Source organism: Hoplias malabaricus, chromosome 6, assembly GCF_029633855.1.
Source record: "Hoplias malabaricus isolate fHopMal1 chromosome 6, fHopMal1.hap1, whole genome shotgun sequence".
Classification (NCBI taxonomy): Eukaryota; Metazoa; Chordata; class Actinopteri; order Characiformes; family Erythrinidae; genus Hoplias; species Hoplias malabaricus.
The window spans coordinates 37,985,049-38,005,768 of record NC_089805.1 but is presented as its reverse complement, the minus strand read 5'-3'; the positions used below and the strand labels follow the sequence as shown (position 1 = coordinate 38,005,768).

At 39.7% G+C, this 20,720-nt stretch overlaps 1 protein-coding gene across 7 annotated transcripts in view; it reads right to left on the bottom strand.

Moving 5' to 3' along the window:
- Positions 1–20,720, bottom strand: part of adgrb2 (adhesion G protein-coupled receptor B2) — a 341,993-nt gene that overhangs the window by 70,026 nt on the left and 251,247 nt on the right. For 6 of the 7 annotated variants that reach the window (XM_066673975.1, XM_066673976.1, XM_066673980.1 and 3 more), the window contains 2 exons: positions 5,351–5,454; positions 1,795–1,897 (listed from right to left, as the gene is read on the bottom strand). In XM_066673975.1, the coding sequence (XP_066530072.1) occupies positions 1,795–1,897; positions 5,351–5,454 (207 nt within the window). Of the gene's footprint in view, positions 1–1,190; positions 1,290–1,794; positions 1,898–5,350; positions 5,455–20,720 lie in introns of all 7 variants that reach the window. The other variant, XM_066673982.1, reaches the window with a different exon arrangement.

Sequence of the window (20,720 nt, the reverse complement as noted above, 5' to 3'; positions counted from 1 at the left end):
TATCAAAGTTTTATGCATTAAAATGTCATGGTTCTGCAGAGCTTTAATGGCTTGTCTTAGATAAATAGACTTTCTGAAATATGAGCTTTGTTGGAGGGAATCAGTTCTCTATCAAAATAATAAAAATTATGTGATGTCAGAAAAGAAGGTCACTCATATAATTGTGTGTGCAATACCTACTTTGCTTTGAGTGGCTGCACCCAATTTCCTAATTTCCTCTAAAGACGGAACGTGAAAAATTCGGAAAAGTCTAAACTAATTTCAACACATTTGAATACATTGTTTTGATAATTGGTATTTTGATTTTTTGAAGCCGTACTGAAATCATTTTACCCTCAGTATTTTGGGTATCCACATATCAAAGAATAGAATGAAGCAAACAGAGATTCCTTCAGCAGTCTCTGGTTTCCTGTTTCAGCCCAAAGCGACTGCTTCAGTTTGAATGGCAGTGGTTTTCTCTCTTCTGCCTCAGTGGCCACACTCACACCCTCTCACAGTGATTGACACGACTGACACAAAGCTGACCCCTGGAGGCCCTGGTAATGCTGCCTGTTCAAGCTGCCAGTCGGAAAGGAATCGGCCCTCCACTTGCCATTTCCCTGTGATTCTATCGTGGCCTCTTACATTATGTCGTGACAGGCCAGGGAGAGCACTAACATGCTGAGGCCGGCAGTGAATGGCACCACTGCCTTTGGCGTTTTCGACCTTGCCTCCTGGGACAGTTTTCTATTAGCTCTCTTTCTACAGCCATGCTAAACTTGTGCTAATTGCTGTTCTATGGGTCCCTCTCTAGTCTTTGTAATGCTGCGTTTACATATTGATGTTGAAAACAAAAGCTGGTCCTGTGTCTCATTGAACAGGTTCAAAGAGTGATGATGTGACCTATAGCAGCATTTATGATGTCTTCAAAATGGCTTATATATTTTTTTTTCTCTAGGATTCAGATTTAAATTGAAAATGTTTGTCCTGCTATCTCTGTAATCTGTTAATTCACTGTGACTGGCTGTGATATTTTTGGCGTGCATATACCCACAAATGATCTATTTATCATGGCATGTTGGCAAATCTTGGGTAAATTTAACTCACTACTCAGTCTCTAGAGAAATGTGGAACATCTGGTTGGACATGATGGTCTACAGTTACAATGTAAACGCAGCATAAGTGTTAATCCAGACTTTCCTGGTGCCTACCTCAATGCCTAAACCCCAAGCTAATGATGCCTCATCGTCTTCACTGGGCAAATCAGGAGTGATGACCGCCGGACGAGTCGTACGATTGGTTTCACCTTGCTAGTAACAGTACAAACAACAAGTGTGGTGTAATTTTTGAGTTTGCCAAGAAATGTATCATAGTATCAGTGGTGAATATCAATAACAATGGCTTAATGACTCGTGGGAATGGATGAATATGTGCAAATGACAAAGACAAAACATTATTTATCTCATTGAATTATTAACCCTGAAATGTTGAGATTAGTTATGTAAAATTTCATTTAATTACATAGACACTTAAGAACACAGTTACTCAATGAATGAAAATTAATTTGATTTATACGTTTATTTTTTTCCTTAACACCGTTGTGTTATTGACTGAAGCACTGGGATCTAGACTTTAAATATAATTCTGTCTGTGCCTGAGCTATGAATTATAAATAATTGATAACTGTATAAATGATATTTATATATATTTATAACAGTCAATAGCTATGTCTTATAAGGGATAATTTGGCTTGAGGAAAAAAGCTGGTCTTCTGATCTGCTCCATACAGAACCATTAATACACGTACACACTCACCTTGCTCAGTGTCTGGGACTGCCCCACCAATATCAGCACGTTGGAGGCCAGTATTGACAAACAGAAGTTCACCAGGATGATGGACCTCTCTGAACGAATGTACCTGAAAAATCAATACAAACAGATATCTCAGTCCTAAATGACTTTGCTTTGAATTCAGGATTTCATTTAACACAAGCATGTTGTAGTTAGAAGGAATTGTTAATTAATGCATTAGTAGCATCAGGTGTGTTGTGAGCAGAGGGATTTTTCATTCATAATACACATGTTTAAATCTATTTATTTTATACCAGACATTTCGTCTTGTACTGAAGTATCTCTACAATGTGTAGGGCAGTAGCGCACCAGGACCAGGATTGTGAAGCACTGTTCTAGGACAAGGCTTTCTAAAGTTTTTGACCAATAAAATTTCATTCATTCCTTATCTGTAACCACTTATCCAGTTCAGGGTTGCGGTGGGTCCAGAGCCTACCTGGAATCATTGGGCACAAGGCGTGAATACACCCTGGAGGGGGCGCCAGTCCTTCACAGGGCAACACACACGCTCACACATTCACTTACACCTACTGACACTTTTGAGTCGCCAATCCACCTACCAACATGTGTTTTTTTTTTGGACTGTGGGAGGAAACAGGAGGACCTGGAGGAAACCCACGCAGACACAGAGAGAACACACCAACTCCTCACAGACAGTCACCCGGAGCGGAAATCGAACCCACAACCTGCAGGCCCCCGGAGCTGTGTGACTGCGACACTACCTGCTGCACCACCGTGCCGCCCCCCCAATAAAAGACTTGACCTAACTATATAAATTATAAGATAGTGTAAACTATATTTATTCTTTTTAGAAATAGCAATTTCTATTGGATCAATCTTTATTGGATTTTGACACAATATTAACAACAGCTGGAGTTTCCAAACCACTTAAAATATTTTCAAACATGGTACATATTGAGATATTATTTTATACTATAACTTCACATTGCTAGTCAGGAAATGTAAGCCTTATAATTATTTTATAGAACTACTAAAGTCACCCTATCAGGGCTTCTTCAGCATCTTTACTTGTACATCTGCTTTGGTTTGACCCGCAGCCAACCATAAAACGGACACTTTAGCCCACTGAGATAACATACTGAGGGATCAATATTGTAGGAAGTGCTCAGATTTAAAGAACAGAAGAAAGAGGATTTAACATGCACCTCTCAGTTGTATACCAGTACAACACAATGAAAATGATGTGGGAAAAGATGTTATCGTAACTGAACTATAGATGACCTAACACTGGCGCACATCTGTTTAATGGAAGAATATCTGCACTGACTCTATCCACTTCCTTAAACTTTGAAGAGCAGTACAGCAGCTCAGTGGATCAATTCCCTTTGCTTTCCCATTGCTTTGATGAGTAAAGGGCTGAGGAAAGCAGTGATACGCTTTCTGATAATGTTTCAGATAAAGGTCTGGAAAGATGAGATGAGGCTTGCTTTTTTATGACTGTTATTAGGGAGATGCACACAAAATGTGGTGCTACTGTGATTTATTATACTTGCAGAACTCATACGGATCATTTACAATTTTCCTTTACAAAGACAAGAAAGCCTTTTTTCCAAATTTACTATATTAATATAAGAGTCAACATACACTAGAAGGTTCTTTGAGTGATAGCACAGAAAAAGCACTAAAGATGTACTATATTTATTAGTCAGAAGAACACTTAAGGTTTAAAGAAACACTAGTTTTGTTGCACTCCTGGGGAGGGGGAGGAAGGGGGTGGTGTTCTACCCTCCTCCAAAAGTTACATATTGCAGTTTCTGCAGTGATGAGCCCAGAGTACCAATGACTAATGCTCTGTTCTCCATATTACAGGTCGGAGAAGCACTACAAAGATTTCAAAGCCATAATTTTAAGTTAAAAACATAGTTATCCTTTTAAAACCTTTCAGTTAATAAAGGTTTTTAGGGAACCATAGGAATGACATGCACCAAATAATCTACAAAACAAAGCTATGTAAACACAGAAGTTTATTTGGCACCTTCAGTTTATTTAATCCAAGTTGAATTTAACTGTAAGTGAACTAATCATGGAGTAACAGCATGTCAGAATTACAACACCAAATTATCAAACATATCCACAAATAAGCAGGTTTATTTGGCCTCATTTGCCAAAAAGGAACATATCTTTCAGACAGGAATGTCACTGCTATCACATTAATGGTCATACGTAAGGTCTAGAAATAATTGTCATGCAGCCAGTTGTTGCCTAGAGAAATGTACTTGCTAAATCATTTGATTTTGTGTCACAAAGTGTCAGTGATGCAGAGCACAATAACATCCACCATGTCCTAAATGTGAGAAACAGCACCCCTAGTTATTTCATGGAGAGTTGAGTATGAGAACATATCTGTGAGTAAGTGAGTGAGTTACAAGTTCCGTGACGAGGTTTGCATTTATCAAAGTTTGACATTTAGATGTGCCTGGGACAGAAATTCTTTGCTTATTTCAATAAGCAAATGAGTGAGAACTAATTAATATTGATTTACAACATTTTTATATAATTGCCGAGGATTGTGGTGACCTAATATTAAATTAATAACATAGTGAGAGGCTAATCGTTTATCTGTGCCACTTGGTTGGCTTTCTCAGAGCCACTTGTTGGAGAGCAGAGCACACTGTGAGAAATCCAGAGTCACACTTGGACCTGACCAACAGACACTTGACTAAGCACTGTTGGCGGCCAGTACATGATGTTAGTCTGTGCTGTCGGCCATCTGCCACACAGAGGCTGCTGCTGTTTGAATCTGCAAAATCCTCCACTAGCAGTCACCACATAATCCTGCCCTGCTACAGCCTGCTCCTGCCGGCCCTCATTTGTTCCCAATTACAGCTAATTGCAGTTTTGGCCCAGTGCAAATCTGCCCCACGCCAGCTTCTCTCTCTCTCTCTCTCTCTCTCTCTCTCTCTCTCTCTCCACTCTCTCTCACTCCCCCCACTTTTCCCGCCTGAATAATCTGTCATGGAAAAGCTGCAAAAGTCGAAGAAATGAATTGCTTGAGGAGGTGGATTTTTTATCATCATTATTTATTGTTTTGGGTGAGTTTCAAAAGGGCCAGAAAAAATGTATTTCCAGATACAGCTAGTACCAGGGATTATATAAAAGAGACAGGGTCTGAAGGTCCTTGGCCAGAAGTTCACAGCAGCCAAAAGTGTTTCTGCAAAAGTGCCAAAAACAGTTCCACAGAAGAAGTACTTTTCCATGAATCTGTCAGAGCAGAGTTGCTTTAAAAAGCATCTGTGTAACTGAGACTAGAAAAATAGTTGTTTTTACACCCCAAAAAGAGCAAACAGGATTAACTGTTATTATCATTATTATAGTTGTTGTTGTTGTTGTTGTTTTGTATTGTAGTCTTTTAGTAAATGAAACCCACATCAGATGAGAGATTACGTTTCTTTATATTCAGTTTATACTTCATAGAACGAGGCCCTCACAAAATGACTGCAGAGATTAAAGTTTCATACATCCACACTATACAGCATTTTTTTAAAAAAATACCCCTTACCTCCAGAAGGCAGCATAGATGAGTAGCAGAATCAGCAGAGCAGTACAGGACACCCCACAGCCTACCATGAGGGGAACAGAGGGCAAGCTGGAGGGTCCCATATCCTGAGAGAGAGAGAGAGAGTGAGAGAGAGAGAGAGAGAGAGAGAGAGAGAGAGAGAGAGAGAGAGAGAGAGAGAGAGAGAATTGTAACATTTTTTTTATCCACTTCTATAATGTAGGTTGGCGCACATAGACATCCTTATGCTCAATATGCTCATCTATTCTGCCAAAGATCTGTCATCACTGTATCATTGTACAAGAACCTTCAGCTTGTCCAAAAGATGAAGAAAGTGTGTAAAATCTGGTTAATATTCTTAGTACAAGGGTTAGGGTTAGGGTTAGTGCAGCTGTCACTGAGGTGGTTTTGAACCTAACAAATTGAAGGCCACCAATAAAAGAAAGAACTACGGAGCCTTACTTTGAATATCTCTGAACTCACTGCCACCTTTCAGCACCCAGCAAACTTACACAATACTATTAATTTGTAATTAACTTGAACTATAAATAAGCAACATTTTTACCTCAGTCTTCACATCTAACTGCAAATGTGTGGCGATTCTCCACCATGCTATTTTCTGTCTTTCATATTTTCTTTTTGTTACTTTTCTTTTACAGAGTGTTTTATATCTGACATTCATTAGAAACATAAAGAAAAGTCACATTATAAACCATTACAATCTTCAGCTACATTTTCATCATCTTGAAACCTCAAAAAATGTGTTTTATTAAAGAAAATAAGAAAAAAAAAACTTAAGGAGCCCCTTCAGTGAAAATCAAGTCTTTAGCCTTGTAGATATCTGATGTTTATATGCTAGGAAACATATGAAATAAGGAATTAATCCCATCATCTTACAGGACAGGTTTTCGAGGTGCAGATAGATTCATTCATTCATTCATAATAGATAGATGCAGAGAGTACATACTCAATGAATAAAGGGAAAGGTGGATGAATATTAAAATGTTAAACTGGTTATACAGACATCAAGATATTCAAGATTAATGACCTTCTCCCTTCACTCATTCTTTCCCCCCATCTCTTCACTGTGTTTCAGCTCATGAAACCAAGCACACATCTCTGGCTTTAATCAATACCACGTATTACTCACCCAATTAATTCCATGCTCGCACCTCTTGCACAAGGCTAATCTAAATAAAAGCCCTCAATATTCTCTAGCTCGTTCTCTTCACATGATTGAGAAGCAAATTTGGGACTTTATGAAGTGGTCTTTGCTTTTTATTATGGGGTCAATTTGAGAGACTTCACATCTTTAGATCTGTCCATAAACTTGGAAGTAATTCTCAACAGCATTATGAGCCCAGTCAGATCTGTTATACCATTGTGCTCACGTCAAACGTGACAAAACATGATTTCCAACCACTTTTCCTAAACAGGACTTCACTAGCTTAGGCAATCAACACTCTGTCACACCAGCAACGTACACTTTGGGCAGGGCTTATCTCCAGCAGCCAGTGGCTGACTAGATCCTGCCCTCCTGTCAAAACAGCCAGAGCTGTTTTCAAAGTGAAAGCCGTTTTTAAAACTCTCAATATTAATACCAGTCCTCTCCTTTTTCGATATTTAATTTCTGCTTTCTCAAAACCTTTGGCCCTATATTTCCCACCAAATACTCACATTGACTAGTAGCTCTCATGCAAGACTTGGCACTGATCCACACAGAGGAGTGTGTAGTGACTGTGAGAGCAGAGGAAAATGAGAGTGAGAATAAAAAGCTAAGGCTAGAAAAAGAGTTTGAGAATTCAAAGCTGGTGGCTTTATGAAAGTTTTATGGTTACAGTATGGTGGGCAGAGTCGGCAGGTGCAGTCCATGCAGGTGGCAAAGAAAAAGGAAAATCCCCTGCCAAGCTTTTATCTTTCATGCTGCCCACAGCATGCTAATAACAATCCCTATGATAGCTAGCCTGGGCTGGCTCCACTGGTTCCTCTAAAGACGTTGGCGTTCGTAAAATATGGCTGGTAGGGCGCACTCTGCAAAAAACAAAAAAACATATATATATATATATATATATATATATATATATATATATACCATCCTAACTTAAATCAGCCTTTGACAGTAGGTAGCAGAGGGAAGGCAGAAGGAAGAGCAAGAGTCCGTCCTGTCATCCCTGTGGAGAGAAGCTGCTTTTCAATTCTACCCTAGTCTGTCAAATATCCCTAAAGCCAGTGACATATCCATGATCAAAAATGACTAAAGAAGGAAGGAAGAAAGAGCCTGAGAGAATTGTTTACAGGGTTGAAGAGGAGAGAGATTCAGGATTGATGCCAAACCGGGGTCTTTCAGAACAGAGACTCATGTATTAATCATATTAAAAGGATGAAACAAATCTAGTTCAATAGAAAATCATTCTACTCTTAATTTATAATGGGCCTAGCAATTGACATGACTTTGACCTGTTTACAAACCTGTTATTTAGCAGCAGGTGTAGGACAGGCTTTTCAGAATAATGGCAAAAAGATACTATGCAGACTCTTTCTACAGTCTCTTTAATGGAACAGAAACTCAATATTTGTAAATAATATAATCATGATTTCATTCCTAGCCTTGTAATTCTGTTATTAACTGCAGTAGCTGACTGCTCTTATGACAATTTTACTATACCTCCTGAAAGTCTTTATATCCAAATACCACTCACTACTTAAAATGCTTTGAGCATATACATCACAAGCTTTCTTTATAAACCACAGGACTGTAAAAACTCAGTTCAAACTTTTTTTTTTTTCTTTTTTTGGAACAAGAGATTGGATGGCTTAACTGCCTGATTACTATATTAGATCACCCAGCCCCTGAATGTAGGGGTGGAACTTTTTCAGTTGGATTAATTTTCTAAAACTGACTGACACGGGTTTCTACAAAATGTAGGCTCACTGTGTGTTAAGCTGCTAGCGAGCAATGCAGAACAAGAACCCCCTCAAAAGCAAGGTTTTGGACATATACAATAATATTTTAAAGTTGTTGGAAAGTTGTACTCTAGACTTCATCAAACACACACCCCAGCCTCCATGTATACTGTATCAGTCCTCAGCTGTGCTACAAGGCAAAATTTAATCAAAAGTGCTTTCGGTGGAGAGGTCATATGAACATGTATGCTGCCTCCACAGAGAGAAAAGACCAAAAGAGAAATGGAGAGTGGGATAGACCTCCATGGGACAGGACCCGTGTTCATTGAGACACCTCCTGCCTCAGGCCTCCATACCGCTGTCCTAAATAAGCGAGGTGGACTGGGGGATATGGACACATCTCTCCTAGCCTCTGATTGGTTCCTGGGTGCCAGATCCCACAAATTATAGCAGCTATCATGGGCAGCCTATCCCAGCAGTCCCTGAAGCAATATGAGTCTCCTAACAAGTGCTAGCAGGGTCTATTTTCAGCCCCGGCAAGTTTAACCTACTTCTCCTACCCCACGCACTGCTGAGAGCTCGTTTATCCCTCGCTCTCCCACATCCCCCTTTTATTCCGCAATAACTCATTATGACAAAGAGAAAGGGGAAGAGGGAAATGAAAGGGTGGAGCTCAACATGGACGACAAGGGATAAGGCAGTGGGATAAAGCTGGGCTGAGCTTGAGGACAGCAAGAGGCAGAGAAGAAGGCATGAGCAGGAAAAATAAGCAAAGCCAAAAAAACAAAAACAAAAATTAAGACAAATTTAAAGTCTGCATTAATCAACCGGTTAGGACCCTTTGAGCTCTAAAGTAGGTCTAAGACCTCTGAGACTCTACCTTCTGTTTAGATGCCTCTTACTGCAACATCAGGAGATGCAGCACCTACTTTAGCATCTGCTAGCCTATCCTTCATCTTCCCAGGACACTTGTTATCAGAGAAGTGGCGCAGAGTGTGGCAGAGTGGGAGAGATGGCTGTCAGGGCAGCGGGGAGTCTGAGACCATGACAAAGGCCCAAAGCTCAGCATAAGAACTTCCAGATCCATCAACCAGTCCTACTCAGGCCCTGGGGCTTGTTTTTCAATCCAACATTCCATCAGTGGTGTTGAGTAATTGTTAAAGAACGGTTTGATCCAGAACTGTTCTATCCAGCAACATCTGCTAAGGCTTTTTAGCATGAACTTGGAAAACACCACAGAAGTGAGGTTCAATATCGATCACAGTGTGGGGGAGAGCTAAAATAATGGTTGCAATGACAAAGACATTTTGGCATTTTGTGCCATTGACCACTAAAAGAGTCCACCGGACATCGTGTGCCTTCATATTATTGTGTCAGCCAATAGGGGACAATCTGGGCTATAGTCAGGTATTAGATTTTTACACATACCATTTGTATATTCTTTATCATAAAGTCAAATGGGATGCACATGAGCTGACGGACACTATGCTCAGTGGCAAGTGTGGGCTTTGGGAGTATGAAATATTGGCCTCAGTGAGTGGGATCACATTCTCTGGAGTGATGAAGCACCATGCAATACCCCTAAGATGAGATGGAGTGGGGTTTGTGTTCCAGAACTAACATTAATATCTATCTTCACTAATGTTTATTTAACCAAATCCTAACAAAAATGTTCCAAAATAAAAGCAAAAATATGAACAAACTGCCAAGCGCTTATATTCAGAAGAAATGCTGGATGAGCAGGTGTTCACAAACATTTACCCACGTATTAAAAGGTACTTTCAGTACCTTTTTGACAGAGTATAATATCACCACACTGACAAATGTGTTCACTGACATGGAATAGGATCAAATGGAATACATGTTTGGCAATGCAATATAACAGTTCATCAGTCAACGTCCACCTGAGCAAGGATATTTTTCATAAGCAGTAGGGTGTCTAAGTCTGTAGAATATTTAGACAGATGTGACAAATGGATAAGGAAAAGCTTAGCCCTTGTGTCTGCATCAACATACATCATGATCAAGTCTGATGCGACAGCAAAACTGGGGGTGCAGCTTACATTGGCCTCACTCTGATTTTTAATATATGTATTAAACAGGAATGAAACTCCCTCAGTTTTTCCAGTCTATGGAATTAAATTATAAGTCATATAAATGAGTTTACTAGCTATCCAAGTTCCCTGTGTAAAGGTAAAACCCTTCACAAAGTCCTTGCTCCATGCCTCAGTGCCTCAAACTGAATTGGCCTCTGTACGCTGCTTGATTTTCATTTAATGCTAATGACATGTATTACTGAGGTGACGGTGGGAACACAGGGTTAAATACATATGGTCACATGCCACTGGAACATTTGTTCCGCTGAGAGGTCGCCTTCGTTTCAAAGTTCAGAAGTCTAAAACTGTGATAAGGCTGCCTCGGTTGGGCTTTGGCTGACATACTTTCAGAAATGGACAAGTGACACACTTTCAAGACGTGCTCAAGGCCGATGAATTTGGAGGGGTTTTAGCATTTACGTGATGCTATGTGACTGGACCCTTCAGCTCAGAGATAAGGAATCTTACAGCCATGAAAACAACAAATAAGAGGTGACAGCTATCCACTAGATTTTCACTGTTTGTCTGTGTGAATGTGTGTTGGTAGATTTTCAGGGCACAGCATCATAAACAAAGTTAGAGTTAGAAATAGTCTTTTTACATACAAATGAATACATTTACACTATATAGTTACATTTATATGCATATACATGCACATTAATGTACATATCACAGTTACTATATAGAAACATTTTAATATAGGTCCTCAGATTAGAAGGAAGAATTCAGCATGCTTTTCTCCTATCTCTTACAAATAGACTCTTCAAGTGCTGTTAATCTGATGGTTACATCTTTGGTTGTCTAAGGGTTTTCCCCTGAACTACTGAAATGGAAAATGGAAATTTTGGGTTTGCTTACCCTTCATTCTTTAATGAAAATCACTGACTTTCCCTGTCTTTAGCAGTGGTGTTTCTGCTTCCTTATTTTCAGATGTATATCCTTAAAGGCTAAGCACCAGCGATATGAAAGTATCAAACAAATAAATACAGTGCAATTTGAGTTCCTAACTTGTGTTTACTGATAGTCAGAAAACATGTTATTTCTTACTAATTCAAGGAATAAGGTTTAAAAGACTGTTGGTCCCTCCCCCCCCAACGGTGTTCCGAAACTCTAATAGGCGTCTTGCCTGTGACGTAGATGGTGGACAACAACTCTAGAAGTTACACTTAATTTAATGCAAAATGACGAAAAGGTGTGTTGTTTTTGGCTGCAATCATTCAATGTACAGTGGGACATCTGTGCACAAATTATTATTATTATCGTTACACTTATATAGCGTCTTTCTAGACACCCAAGGACGCTTTACAATCCACACTGCTCAGAACGCTCAATTCACACACACACTGGCGAGAAGCGGCAGCCAAACGCGCACAGCGTACTCTCGACCAGGAACGACCGTCCACCTGGAGGACTGCATCGGGCACTAGGATTTCACCCAGGACAGAGCGCCAATCCATATCTGGGCACACACACATTCACACTCATTAACTCACACACCAGGACAGTTATTACAGAAGCCAATTCACCTACCCTCCATGTTTTTTGGACTGTGGGAGGAAACCGGAGCCCCCGGAGGAAACCCACGCAGACACGGGGAGAACATGGAAACTCCACCCAGATGGGACTTGAACCCAAGATCCCAGCGCTGGGAGGCGAACGTGCTAACCACCAAGCCACTGTGCCGCCCTAAATGGCCCTAAGATCCCAAAATATCCATAAAATGGACTAAATTTATCAACTTTAAACAGGCACTTAGGAAAGGACCATCCGCTCACTCCGTTATCTGTAGCTCATTTCACTGGTGCTTTTCCAACAATATGGGCATGTAAGGACACCAACGAAAGGTGTTCAAGAGCCTCTGTAACATGGAGGTAAACAGGGTAAGGACACTCACTTCGCCTGTTTTAGTTGGTGTTAGTTAACGTTAGCTTGACTCGCTAAACTCGGTGTCTCAGATTATACTCGGCTACGTAGCTGCATTACGGAGGTTTAGTGTCGGATGAATTCGAGTTCGACTTCGATCACATTTACAAGAATAACGGTACCTCTACATTTGAGTTTAGCTTATTGCTAGGCTATTGTCATGAATAATGTTGGTTATTTAGCTAGATACTGTCATAACAGTCAGTCATAACGGTGTTTTACCGCGGCGTTGTTCAGCTGTTGTCCACCAGTGACGTCACGGTTGCGTTCAAGAATTTCCGTAGCGAGCTCGGGTTTTTCTGTCAATTTAGTAAAATTGTCAGTTTTAAAGCAAATTAAGCTGCTATTTTAATTGTAATTCATACTTATATATGTCAGTAATTAAATAATGTGAAATATTCATGAAGGTCCATTAAGTGGTGCTTAGCCTTTAAACTAAATAACTTGTCTTAATGGCCATTTCATTCAGTCAATCATTCATTCATTGCCTGTAACCACTTATCCAGTTCAGGGTCACAGTGAGTTGGTAGCCTACCACGAAACACTGGGCGCAAGACAGGAACACGCTGGAGGGAGCGCCAGTCCATCGCAGGGTAACACACACTCAAAAATTAACTCACACACTCACATCTATGGACACTTTTGAGTAGCCAAACCACCTACCAATCAGGCCCCTAAGATTTGCCTTCCAAAACATGCCACAGGACATGAGCAGTAGTGAGCACACACATCCAGAGCAGTGGGCAGCTATCCCTGAAATCCTGGGAGTAGTTTGGGGTTGGGTGCCTTGCTCAAGGGCACCTCAGTGCTATTCCTCCACTCCCACAACCCCCAATGTTTCTGCCAGCAATGGGAATAGCCTGCTTGCCTCACCATAAGGCCAGGGCTGTCCCATTCGGCCATGTTTTGCAATTGTGTTAAAACAATTCAAACAATTGTATGTATGTGTGTGTGTGTGTGTGTGTGTGTGTTTGTGTTTGAGGGTACAGCAACAGGGACAGAAGATGTGTCAACAAGCCAGAGGCAGATTAGTGGACAAAAGAGTATCCCCAGATACAGAATGGCCTTCGTCCTTCAGCCAGTCAGCTACAGCCTTTTAGCATGCAAGGCAGGTTAGTCCTCTAGTGCAGGACACCACGCGTGTGTTTGTGTGTGTGTGTGTGTGCATCTGTTTGGGAAGTAATACTGAACGGACTCAGTGGTGGTGGTGATGTGTGTATGGTGGTATGCATGTGTGTGTGAGCGCCTTTTGTCTCTACTTGAATGCCTCTCATTTGATCTTGTACACCAATAAATCAGCTGAAAGCCATTATGTTGCACAGAGAAACTGACACACGACAAATTGTTATGGCCAAAAAAGCCACTATCCACTCACTGCCTACGACTCCCATCATCCATCATTGGGTAACTGATTGGCATGGAGCTGAAACACTATGTCATTGGCATGGCAAACACCAGGCTCTTGGGACCTGTAGTCACTGCTGGACAGATAATGGCAGCACAAGCCAGCTTCTGTCTCCATACTTTAAATATATAAGGTATCTGTAGCTCCCGCAAATAGTTCTAGCCCAGCCAGGAAATGTCAATCTGTCTAAGGCAGACTTTGCAGGAAATAAACAGGATTAGCAGCCGATACCCCCTCCACTGTAAACGGCCTGACAGCATTGGCTTAATCCTGCCCCCTCCCTTTCTTTTCTATTAAACATAGAGGTTAATCCAAAATTGTGCCCCCCCCCACACATAGCCTCTCCTATGCCTCCAACTCACAACCATGGATAAGCTGTTAGCACTGAGGTTAAGATGGTCATTTATGCTCGCAGGCATTACCTCTGTTCCAGATATCATTCCAAATATCAGATAATGTTTTTTTTTTTTCTGCAGTTTAAAGTTACAAAATATATATCAAAGTTTGATTTCCACTACTTTAAGATGAACTCATTGCTGGCCCAGGTGTTTTGTACAGTATAATCCCCATACAAATGCCCTGTGGTGGAAAATGCTCTGGAGCATCCTACATTCATCGTGCTCAATGGAAAACCTATTCAGCAATGCGTTTCCTGGAGTGATGGAGCACACTCCAGTACCTATGGAATAAATCAGATGAGTGCTACTGATACAGAACTCATCAGCCAAAATCAGTCCCTGACATCACAAAATTCAAATCCTAACAAAAATATATACGTTTTCGGTCATGTGCAGTTGTGAACACGTATTGACAATAAACTGCCTGGAATTCAGTTTTAACTACTGAACTTGTTTGTTCTATTATAACGTCTCTGAGTAAGTGAGCACTGTCTCATGAGGACAAGTGGGTGGGCACACTGAAGCGTGGAAAAGTTATGGAGAAGCACCCGATCCTATTTCAAACTGAGTCATGCCAAATAATAGTGCATCCACACCAGTGTGTGGGAAGAAAAAGTTCAACCCTGGCCAATGATGATGATGATTCAAACTGTAAACAACACAAAACTACTGAGGCAAGAGTTCCAGAAATTTTGCTTTTGTCAGTACTGATGAATTCACAAAAAAAAAAAAAAAAAAAAAAACCTCTCATGCCGGTAAGAACAAAGAAAAAGGCAACCTTTGGAAAAGTGTAAAGTCTAACATCCCTTTCTGAAATCTGCTGTTCAAATGATTGTTACACTCAGCATAAATAGACATGGTTTTCACAATAATCACAGTCTGTTGCAAGTTTTAGCACTCTGGTGGAGTTAAAAAAAAAAAATAAAAGAGAGAGAGAGATAGAGAAGAAGCATGAGAAAGCCCTGCTGCAGCAACACACTCTCTCTCTCTCTCTCTCTCTCTCTGCTATCTGATGTTCTGCAAAAGTTTCCTCTCAGTGTTATGGTAAAGGTCTTTCCAGTTGAGTGGAGTGTTTGGCTGATTTCTGGAGAACATTACTGATGAAGATGCACTGACCTGTACACTGCCTGGCTAATGGAAGGAAAATGACTGTGCACTAATGGTGCTGTTTATTCCCCCATCTGCAAATGTCACCAGGCATTCCAGCAGCAGGCAGCAGCCAGTGGGCTATAATGCCAGTTTCCGAAAGGAGGCAGAAAATTGATAGGTGTCGATTGGCAAAGTTAGCCTCCAGCATTAGGTCAGTGTGACGCGGATGTCAGCCGGCAAAATCCTTTCAGATTCTTTCAGTTGTTTGTCTGTGTTACATGTGGCGCTTTTTGCTGTATATTGCTGCATAATGTAACAAAGGGAAAAAGGGAAAGGAATAAGATAAATGTTAAGTTTCTCTTTAAATTAATGTATCAATAGTTTTTTTTTTTTTTTTTTTTTTGTGATTCTGTAACGTTTTGGGGGAAGTATGGTGGCGCAGCAGGTACTGTCGCAGTCACACAGCTCCAGGTGACTGTCTGTGAGGAGTTTGGTGTGTTCTCCCCGTGTCCACGTGGGTTTCCTCCGGTTGACCGTCTGTGAGGAGTGTGGTGTGTTCTCCCTGTGTCTGTGTGGGTTTCCTCCGGGTGACCGTCTGTGAGGAGTGTCGTGTGTTCTCCCTGTGTCTGCATGGGTTTCCTCCGGGTGCTCCGGTTTCCTCCCACAGTCCAAAAAACACACGTTGGTACGTGGATTAGCGACTCAAAAGTGTCCATAGGTGTGAGTGAATGTGTAAGTGTGTGTCACCCTGTGAAGGACTGGCGCCCCCTCCAGAGTGTGTTCCCACCTTGCGCCCAGTGATTCTAGGATCACTGCGACCCTAAACCGGATAAGCGGTTTCAACAATGAATGAATGGAATATTTCTATTAATCCATTTGTCGTGACATTTTGGCTTTGTCTAAATGGCAGGTGGTATATTCAATTTATGTAAAATAAATAAATAAATAAGTAAAAATGCACAAAAAATGAACAAACAAACAAAAAAATCCTCTAAAATTAATATGGATATTAAGTGTATTAATATTCAAAAAGTGAATAGTTAGATAAAGTATGGTAGATAACAGCAGTGTCAGAAATCCAGGTTAATTTTATGTTTCTTAAGCTGGGCAATTCATTACCCAGAGGAGCTGTGTGTGAGAACAAATATTCACATCAGCTGTACTGGATACTAAACAGACTTTTTTTCAGCCAGTTTCGTAGTATAAAGTCCAAGTAATTGAGCCCATGTGCGAACAGAGCAGGTCATTGCCCAGAGAAATCATGGCGACTGAGTGGGCGTGTTGATGGCACTTCTATCATGAACCTTCCGTTGAGCACAAAGACATTTAAAAATGTGAAATGGATGACTATGGCTGTTGGGATATCCAGTATTACCAATGGGGTAGAATGATTCACACATGGACAATTTACCACTGTGGGCTACATGCATGAAAGGACAATCCTGGAAAATGTCCGGAAAGGATCATATATAAAAACGGTTTTAAAGATATATCTGCATATACAAAGATTAGGGTATAACGGACCAGTTGTTCTCCAACTGAGGGGGATGAGATGTATGATGCAAACTCAATAACACAACCTGTCACATGATTAATAGTCATCTTTCTATAAATTAAAAAAAGAGTAAATTTTCCCATTAAATCCTTCATATCAACGCTATTTTGATGTCATCATGATCTAATAATAGATACATGTGTGTGCACACGCTGAGTAGCAGTAAAACCCATCTCTAACTGTACAAGTGACTGCAATGTATTGCTCAGCCAAGCAGCTAAACTAGCAATTTTCTGCACCACCTTATATTTATGTTTATTGGCATTTTGTAATGTTGTGCTATAGTGTTTCATGCAATGGAACACTCTTGTCAGAAAAACCAATGCTTCCTGAAGCAGATAACTCAGCTGCCTCATGCAAGAATGTATTTTTCTCCTTTACAATTGTTCTCATTAGGCTTTTGTGTTGTATTGTTTCCATATATTTAAACAAAGCCAGTGGAGAATAATGCCATTTTTTATGTCTACCTTAAAAAAAAAAATAAATAATTTTGTTAGATGTAGGTCCCATATATATGGGACTCCTTCTATTCCATTCAAAACATAAAATCCTAGATATCCTGTAATCTTCCATCTATATGTATTTGCTCCTCACAAAATATATATTTGTCCATCTGTTTCTCTGCATTGATTCTTATGCCCATTTCCCTCTGGTTCTTAATGCCCAGGAACTTTAGTGGCATGTACTTTAGTTGGATCACACAATGCAGTGCTCAGTGTATTGCTAAGTGTATTATCAAGAGAAGGCCAGACCCTCCCTGATACTGTGTTTCACTTCAAAATATGCCATAGTTAAAAGAATTCAAAGTCAGCCACATACTGCTGTGTAGCGTTTGGCTGCTGTAACGTATGATAATATTTTAATTCCTGGCCTAGAGTACACTAGCAATCACAGCTGAAACAGCAATTAACATCTGAATGGATGCAGTCAAAATGGATGAACTCAGTTTGAACCTCACTTGCAGAAGAGTGTCATTATAAGCTGAGCTATTACAAAGCAAGCGTACTGTATATAAGAAACACATGCTTTCTGTCCCTCACTCTGTACGTAGACCAGACATACTGATAATGAACATTTTTATAAGCATCAAGTAAAGACATTGCCAATAACACTCCCACAGTCAATAACCACATCACATTTGAACACTATTCCACTGATAAACACAATTGGCATCTCATCCCTCACTGTCAGGCTGTCTATGACCACCTATCATGATACCTAACATGTAGCATGAAATAAATATGCTACAATATACAAAGCAGTATTTATGACAAAAAATTAAAAATTGAAAAAGACAGAGAGGTTCTGCTGTTTATTGGAATATACGTGTGGCAATGATTATCTCAAACTCATATCAGTCTGCAAAGTATTATCTAAAGCTATTAGAGTATAAAAATAAAATATGAATATTAAATTACATGTGCTGATAATCATATCAAGCTCTATGTGTATTAAACTGTAGGATATTATAAGTAAAATAGCATTCAACACAGATGATTTCACTCATTAATAATAGCTGACTCAAATTATAAATAACAAGTTAAAAATTAAAAGTCTGTATTTCCTTGATTTTATGTCATTTCCACTGCACATCATGGCACAAGTGCTGGCCATAATTGCATAATTTACACATGACGTAAGAGTCAGCATATAGTTTCCCTATAGATGAGGGGAAAGCAGAATTGCATCCATTAAGCCTGACAGACTGAGGCAGACATTTCGGATAATGGACCAGCATTAGATGGAGTAATAAAAGGAAACAGCGAGCCTTGATGCTCTTGTCTAAAAGGGCTTCTCTTCCCCAGAGAGGAAAAAAAATGTAGCAGAAACACAAGCATGAATGACAGATCTTCAAAAAAATCCTCTGAACTCTCCACTAAATTCAGACAACCCCAGGCTGATAAGTAAGCACTTTTCTGAGAGAATAGAGAGCTCAGACTGGAATGGAGGTGTCAGAGCTAGAGTTTTCCTCTTGACTGCTCTATAGTTGCAGTGAAAACTCCTTCAGCAGCATCTTCTCTATCAGCTCTTTCTCATCTACTCCTCTGTCCAGTTTATCATTCCACCCTGTTGTTTTCTTCCTGCCTCTCTAAAAAAACCAACAGACAAATAAGCTCTCACTTCACTTGCAAGGTTTAAGTTTCCTCTGGATCCTATCTCTCTTTACAGACACCTTTCACATTTACAGCATTTGACAGATGCTCTAATCCAGAGAGACTTAGTTTTTATTCGTGTGACAGACGTGTTTGAATGTGGTGTTAGGATTCTCTACCAAGGCCTGTATGCACTATAGGTGTAGTGTATTACTGTCACCTGAGCAGGTAAATTATCCCCAGTCTGGAAAGCAGAGTTATTACCAACTTTGCTACACTGACCACACCTAAACACCTTCTCAAATAGTTATTGTGTGTTTGTATGTGTGTGTAAGTGAATGAGTGAGTGAATGAGTGAATGAGAGATTGAGTAAGTGCCTGAGCTCAGTTAAAACAGCACTGTTGGCATTAGCCAGCTGTGTGTGGTCCAGATTCTGGGTGACAGAGACTGGCTTGTAGCTCTATTCTCTCCACCTCGTATTGCTCATTCCTCAAGGCTATTTTCCATTTCCCAGCATCCCTTTCACCCGCTGCACATATCAATCACTTTAATGCGGGGCCTTCATGAAGAGAGGGGAAAAAAATTCTACCACGATATACAAAAGTGGGTCAGCCTCTGAGAGAGAGAGAGAGAGAGAGAGAGAGAGAGAGAGAGAGAGAATGGCATGGGCCAGTGTAGGCCCTGGCCATATGGCGGCTCCTCTATTGGTACAACACAAGGGAATCAGTCAATACGATAAAAAGTGGTATGAAAATAAATCAGAAGGAATAAAAGGCAGAAAGGTCACGTCGTTTTTCAGAGACTTGCTATTAGTTTCTGCAAAGCGATGATATACTGTTATTACGAATGATTTTAAATGTGCATAGTTTCTGAAAAACACGTTTATCATACACTAGCTGTCTCTGAGTCTGAGGGAAAAACATGTGAGTTCACTTACTTTAACGTGGTTCATATTCAAAATGCCAGGTGGCAAGAAAAATCCATATGAGCCTAAACAAATACGTAATTTTATCTCCTAGACTCACAATCTTTAACTATTTGGTGGTAATTTCTAATGAGCAAAATAAACAGTATTCCCAGTTTAATAAACAGTACTATGCATGACTTACTTCTTGACTGTAATTTTTTGGAATATATTTGGTTTTGCAGTTCGAAATCTAGGTGGTGACAATGTATTAATAGTTTATATTTGCTCTAGTAACAAAATCTTATATCTCCATTTTTAATGTAGTTCAATATTTGACATAATATGAAACTACAAGCTTTACACATTGGTGAAATTTCATGACAAATGGAACAGCCGAAGTGATTCAAAATTAGATTGAATTAACCTTTTAAATTGAATTAACCTTTTTAGATTGAAGAAAACATTTTAAACCATCAAATTCAACTTATGAGTGTTTTCCTCATTTATAAAGTTACTCTTTTGTAGATACAAGTCTATGTATGGACAGAAAAGATGAACTAAAACATGTGTTTGAAATGTAATGCCTTCAACTAAACTATTTGTAATTCATGATTGTTTAATAGTTTCTACATTTAAACCGTACATATTCAATTTAAATGATTTGTTGGTAATTCATATTAAATTAAGCTATAATATTTTCAGGTTAAAATATAAAGCTAAACAAAAATAACAATCAAAAATACACCAACATAACACCAACATTCATATTCCAGGGCCAGAGCTACTCCAAATTGGTGACTTTCAGGAGAAAGAGAAAACATATATGTAACCAGACTTTATTCCTTGCTAATTTAAAGCATGCAAATTGGAGTTTTTTCTCAAGAAATTTTCAGACAATGTAATGGAGAGAGTTGGCATTTCCAAGTGTTGAAATAAGATGAAGGATTCCAAAGGATTTGATTAGTCAGAAATGAATATAATCTAAGGAAAGTGATTTAGTAT